Source organism: Neophocaena asiaeorientalis, unplaced genomic scaffold (genome assembly GCF_003031525.2).
Source record: "Neophocaena asiaeorientalis asiaeorientalis breed wild unplaced genomic scaffold, Neophocaena_asiaeorientalis_V1.1 scaffold388, whole genome shotgun sequence".
In the NCBI taxonomy this organism is placed as follows: domain Eukaryota; kingdom Metazoa; phylum Chordata; class Mammalia; order Artiodactyla; family Phocoenidae; genus Neophocaena; species Neophocaena asiaeorientalis.
Window position 1 is genome coordinate 1,702,638 of NW_020172738.1, and position 6,321 is coordinate 1,708,958.

Here is a 6,321-nt window from a genome sequence, read left to right on the forward strand (position 1 = left end):
CCAAGGTTACGCAGTTAGTAAAAAGACTTGATTTTCAAAACTTCCACCAACACACTCCTCTCAATAAGGTGATGACTCAGTTTGAAGGGAAAATATATTAATAAGATGCCAACTAATCTTTAAGATTTTATGAAAATCCTCGTGAGTGGGTGGCAAATAGGATATGGTGAAGATACAATATAAAACTGAGGTCTCACAAACATACCTTTAAGTCCTTGTTAAGGCCAATGACACAGGTAGGGGTATAAGCCAATGACAGGAAGTGTGAAAGAGGAAACCAGAACCAGAACTGGGTAAAGACAAGGACGCCAACCACAGAAGGCATATGGGTGTGCCCAGTTCTGGACTGCAAGGAGATTGTGACATTATGTCCACCTGTAGAAAAGGAGAGAAATCATAAACATGAATCTAGTTGAGCAATAATAAAGATTTCTAAGTACTACACTAGGGAAAAATTTGGTGATTATTTTGAGAGTATAGTTCTAAAATCTAATATGAAGTCACTGGAATTAGTTAGCCAATGAGCTATCTAGGGTCTCCAAAATTGGAAATACTGGACTAAGGGTAATTTAGAACTTCTTTCTATATAGGTAGGCATTTTTCAAAAACTAAGCCTCAAGGATATCAGAACGTGTATGCTTAATTAAATATTAATCTATATTGTACATTGGCTTTTAATGTGCAAACAAAAAGTAAAATTTTAGTACATATCATATTTGTAAACAGTGGCAAAGAGACAAGAGGTAAATACTGTTTGCTTATTTTTATTCTTTCTGCTTTAGTCATGTCTGAATGCAGGCAGCTCCAAGATTAACTAGCCTTGTGATCTTGGACAAATCACTTTACCTCTAAAAGTTTTTTTTTCCCATTGGCAAAATGAGAGTTTGAACTTGAGCATTTGAACTAGAGCACTACCACTAACAAAAGAAAACTTTTAATATCCAATCCTTGATTCAACTGAAAAAATTTTTTGAGGAAGCACAATATGTAAAACAACGAAATCAGAGCTAATTCTGTTAAATCAGAAGAGATTTGGGGCTTGAATCTGACCTGTAAATCTACCTCTTTCCACATCCCCTAGACTTTCCCTTGAGGGAGTGCAGAGAAACACAGTTTGAAAGCTAGTAAACAAGAACTAAGATCCAAGTATCAGTTAGCTAAGATCTCTACTGGGACCTCATAAGGCTGAGATTCTAGGAGGCTTTAGGGGTTGCAAACTTGAATGTCTTTAGGAACTGGTCAGGTAAACAAATGAGAAAAGTTGGACTGAAAGCAGTGTGGATTGAAGCAAACTGAAAAGTTCATGTCGGGCTTCCCTGGTGGCGCAGTGGTTGAGAGTCCGCCTGCCGATGCAGGGGACACTGGTTTGTGCCCCGGTCCGGGAAGATCCCACATGCTGTGGAGCGGCTGGGCCCGTGAGCCATGGCTGCTGAGCCTGCACGTTGGGAACCTGTGCTCTGCAACGGGAGAGGCCACAACGGTGAGAGGCCCGCGTGTTGCAAAAAAAAAAGGTCGTGTCATATTTAAAGAGGACATGTTACTAGGGGTGTTAGATCCAGGGTCACTATGTAATTTTGTTTTTAACAGTACACTTGAATCTGGATTTCGGACAAAATTTTGCAAATTTTGCTAGGCAGGCAAAAACGTGTTTAAGGCAGGTATGGCCCATGGGCTGTTGTGTTGCAGCCTCTGGCCTATAGTAACAGTGTTAGTGTTGGACCCCAGAACTTTAAGACACGAATCTTTTAGTTTATATAATATAGCCCACAAAAATAAGGCTTGTTTGTGCCTAGTCACCATCCTAATATGAATTCCAATTCTGGATTTCCATTGCTCACATTTCACTTCTCTTCATCTCAGTATCACACAGACACCTTCATGTTTTTTATGTATTTATTTATGGCTGTGTTGGGTCTTTGTTGCTATGCAAAGGCTTTTTCTAGTTGCGGTGAGTGGGGGCTACTCTTTGTTGTGGTGTGCGGGCTTCTCATTGCGGTGGCTTCTCGTGTTGCAGAGCACGGGCTCTAGGTGCATGGGCTTCAGCAGTTGTCACACGTGGGCTCAGTAGTTGTGGCTCACGGGTTTAGTTGCCCTGTGGCATGTGGGATTTTCCCGGACCAGGGCTTGAACCCGTGTCCCCTGCATTGGCGGGCCGATTCTTAACCACTGCGCCACCAGGGAAGTCCTGCCTTCATGTTTTGCTTGGAGTTAGGAAGTGAGTACTAACTTTACTAAGCCAAAAAAAGCATTTTTTAAATAAGAATCAGCATTCTACTGTTCAACCAAATAACCTAGATTTTCTTAATACTCCCTCTACAGATATTTCATTTAAGATTTTGCCTAGAAATAAATCAGGTATACTTTAATTGTGTTTTTCCAACAGGAATGAGTTATACTTTTACTGTCTTACTTATATTCTTCCCTATTCTAAACCCTACATTCACAGAATGCTTACAATATATTAAAAATTTTGAAATACTGAAAAAGATTCCAAGGAGCCTCCAATCTAGTGAAGACAGATAATTAGATAATTAAAATAAAGCACAAAAGTATTATGTTAGGTATAACTGGGTACTAGGCCCACCTACATGGTAGAGGCTGAATACAGTAGAAGAAGAGGGGGGAAAGGCTTCCTAGAGAATGTGATATTTGATCTAAGTTTTGAAGCTGAATTTTCTTTTATTTCAATGAAACCTATCTTCTTCACACTTAGAAACTAAACTAGCCTTTAGTTCTAATAGTTTGAGATTTAATATGAAACAAGGGCAAGTTTATTCTATTGATAGTGTTTGCACAGTTTTACAAACTTCACCATAAACTTTCTTAATCTTCAGCTTTTCTCCTTGAAGAAACCAAATCATTGAGTGAGTTCTCATAAACTTTACTCATTCCTTTGAAGTTGCCCTCTCCAGATTTTCTCTACTACCATTAACTTCTGAGAGATAAATTACAGGACTAAAATTTTTTCTAATGCAGTTGCAGAAATGTTTTCCAGGAAGAAAGGATATTAGCAAAGTGAAAAAGGGTAAGAAAATAATCTTATGCTCCTAATAGCAAATATGGCAGTACACGACTTTCATGTACTTAATGACACTAAAAAGAGAAATGGAAAGAAGCATCAAAACTTGATTGGTGCACCACAGATCAAACAGACACTCCCCAAAAAAAAGATGGAAGGAGAGAAGGGCTCAAAGAGGAAGGAGGGGAAAACAGAGAGAGGACTTTTAGTAAAAATGGCAGAATAACAAAGAATTGTAAGAGATGGAAGGAGAGAAGGGCTCAAAGAGGAAGGAGGGGAAACCAGAGAGGGGACTTCTAGTAAAGATGGCAGAATAAAGCTAAAACAAAGAATTATTCTCTCCCCAATTTCTTAACAAATGACTCTAATTTAGTAGTACTAAAGAATGAGTAAAGGGTTGAAGCCTAAAACCACAAACTTCAAAAACTAGCAGCTAAAAGAAAACATAAAAGATTATGGAGTAGTAAAATGTTACTTCTAAATCCTATTTAAAAACCAGTTACCAAAAGTAGCCAATCTGAAAAGGTTACATACTGTATGATTCCAACTATATAACATTCTTGAAAAGGAAAAACTAAAGCTATAGAGACAGCAGAAAGATCAGTGGTTGCCCAGGGACTGGGGGTGCGGGGGTGGGGAGGGAGGGAGGGATGAAAATGTAGAGCACAGAGGATTTTTAAGGCAGTGAAAGTATTCTGTATGATACTGTAAATGTGGATACATATCATTACGCATCTATCAAAACCCACAGAGAGTGAACCCGAATGTAAACTAGAGACTGACAAAATCCAGTCAGTTAAGTGTTAAGTCTTAGTATAGATACCTTGGAAAAAGAAGCAGCAATAAAAGAAATGGTGGTGAGCACTGAATCCCTTTAAATATGAAACTAAGACTAAACTGTGAGAATTATGATTTCACAAGAGTATGTAAATGTTATGAGCTATGACAATGTAAACATAATATAAAAATTTTGGAAGGTGGCAAAGAATGAGAAAGGAGAAACTATGGCATGTCAATGTCTGTATCATTTATACATGGGAGAGAATACCATCAAGAACTGAAATGGTTTACTTCATCTAAAGTTATCTATAGAATACTGTCCTTATTTATATACAGCTGCAACGACCTATCTTTAAATTAAAAAGAGAGAAAAATATAAATTGTACGTTAAACACTAAAAATTTAAGCAGAAAACTCTCAACTTCTTGGAAAATTAAAACAGAACAAACTTTACTAGACAAATGGATTAAAAGAGAAGGGTATTTGCCTCAAAAATTTAGAAAACAAGGACTTCCCTGGTGGTCCAGTGGCTAAGACTCCATGCTCCCAATGCAGGGGGCCCGGGTTCGATCCCTGGTCAGGGAACTAGATCCCACATGCATGCCACAACTAAGAGTTCGCATGCCACAACTAAAGATCCCACATGCTGCAACGAAGATCCTGCGTGCTGCAACTAAGATCCAGCTCAGCCAAAATAAATAAATTAATTAATTAAAAAAAATTTAGAAAACAGCACCAACATTCTAAGAAAGAAAAAGCAAATAAGAGTCAAGCAAAAATAAAGAATTTAGGGGAAAAAAAGACTAGCAATAGCATATAAACAAAAAGAGAAATCTCTAGCAAATCTAATTAAGAAAAAGATAATATAATCAAATTAGAAAGGAGACAGATTTTTAAAAAAAGCCTTATATATAAGGGAGATTACCTAAAATTAAAAAATAAGGATGCTGAAAATCTTAATATGACTAAAAATACTCTAAGTACAACACCTGACAAGGTTAACAAAAAAACTTACGATATCAAAAACTTCAGCTTCTTTCTCTGATTTCCTTCACTAGAAATATAAACACATTTCTAGTTGACCAATAAAAGAATGTTTGCAATAAATATGGCTAACAGTGTTTTTATTAGAAGAAATTAAGATAACCAACAAGTTTTAGAAAAGCTCATCTAGTAATAGAATTACTATGAAAACCTTGAGATACTATCGTTTTACCTTCCAAATTAGCAAAGATTAATGAAAAAGATTATACTCTACATGCCTAGGGTACAGTTAGAAAAAGAATCTCACACTTGAATGAAACAGTTATGCTTCCTCCCTTCTACCCTACTGAGTGAGATATCACCAGTAATAACAGTTAAAGAATAGGTTGAATGAACCCCAAGTCCAAGGTACTAAAGCACACCATTCTATCTTGAAAGGGTAGCCCATCTCTTTCTAAATAAACCATAGTGTAGTGGTGAAGAATGTGAAGTCAGGAGCCAGTTGGTACAGTGTGCTATGCATTTACTAGGCAAATATTCCATGTATCTTATTTTAGGATGATTTAGCTGCTAGAGTTTGTCTAAAACCTAATTTTTTCCTCAAAAAATTTCCAATGTCAACTTGTTTAAAACTGATATATACTAAGAAAATTAAAGGAAAAGAAATCAGCCAACACTCACTGAGCACTTTACTAAGTGACTGGGACTGTTTTAGTTGCTTTACATATATTTTTAATCCTCCAACACTATGAAGTAGACCTTACGAAACAAGAAAACAGACATAAAGAGGGGAAATATAGCTAGTACTGTAAAGGGACTGGGATTCAAACCGTAATAGTCTGCAGTTTTAACTCTACTAAATTATTTCTATGAACTACAGGCTCCAAATTTTCTCCAGGAGTAATTTGTCCCAGGCTCAATTTCTACATTGTCATATAGTTAGAACATATATTTCATTAGATTTAGTTTAAACAGACAAATTAATCTGGAAGATTTAAAAACATTTACCTGCATCCAGTATGCCCTGGGCCAGAATAGCGCCAAACTTGGCCATGACATCATCGTGTTTATCATTGATGACTTTCGAATACAGCTGTCTGAACTGATTCACCTGAAGGAACAAGAAAACCAATTATAGTCTAGTTCTATTCACTTGCTGTGTCATTTTCGAGCGGGGAATAGACTGCTCAAATGGCAATAAAACCTGAGTTCTGATTCACAACATTCAAAAAGAGAGCGTTCTGGGCTTCCCTGATGGCGCAGTGGTTGAGAATCTGCCTGCCAATGCAGGGGACACGGGTTCGAGCCCTGGTCTGGGAAGATCCCACATGCCACAGAGCAACTAAGCCTGTGAGCCGTAACTACTGAGCCTGCGCACCTAGAGCCTGTGCTCCACAACAGGAGAGGCCGCAATAGTGAGAGGCCCGCACACCGCGATGACGAGTGGCCCCCGCTTGCGCAACTAGAGAAAGCCCTCGCACAGAAACGAAGACCCAACACAACCAAAAATAAATAAATACATTTATTAAAAAAAAAAA

At 37.7% G+C, this 6,321-nt stretch overlaps 1 protein-coding gene across 2 annotated transcripts in view; it reads right to left on the minus strand.

The window, feature by feature from the left end:
* Positions 1 to 6,321, minus strand: part of PSMD1 (proteasome 26S subunit, non-ATPase 1) — a 102,759-nt gene that overhangs the window by 17,894 nt on the left and 78,544 nt on the right. For both annotated transcript variants that reach the window (XM_024740534.1, XM_024740533.1), the window contains 2 exons: positions 5,792 to 5,894; positions 206 to 375 (listed from right to left, as the gene is read on the minus strand). In XM_024740534.1, coding sequence (XP_024596302.1) covers positions 206 to 375; positions 5,792 to 5,894 — 273 coding nt within the window. The remainder of the gene's footprint in view (positions 1 to 205; positions 376 to 5,791; positions 5,895 to 6,321) is intronic.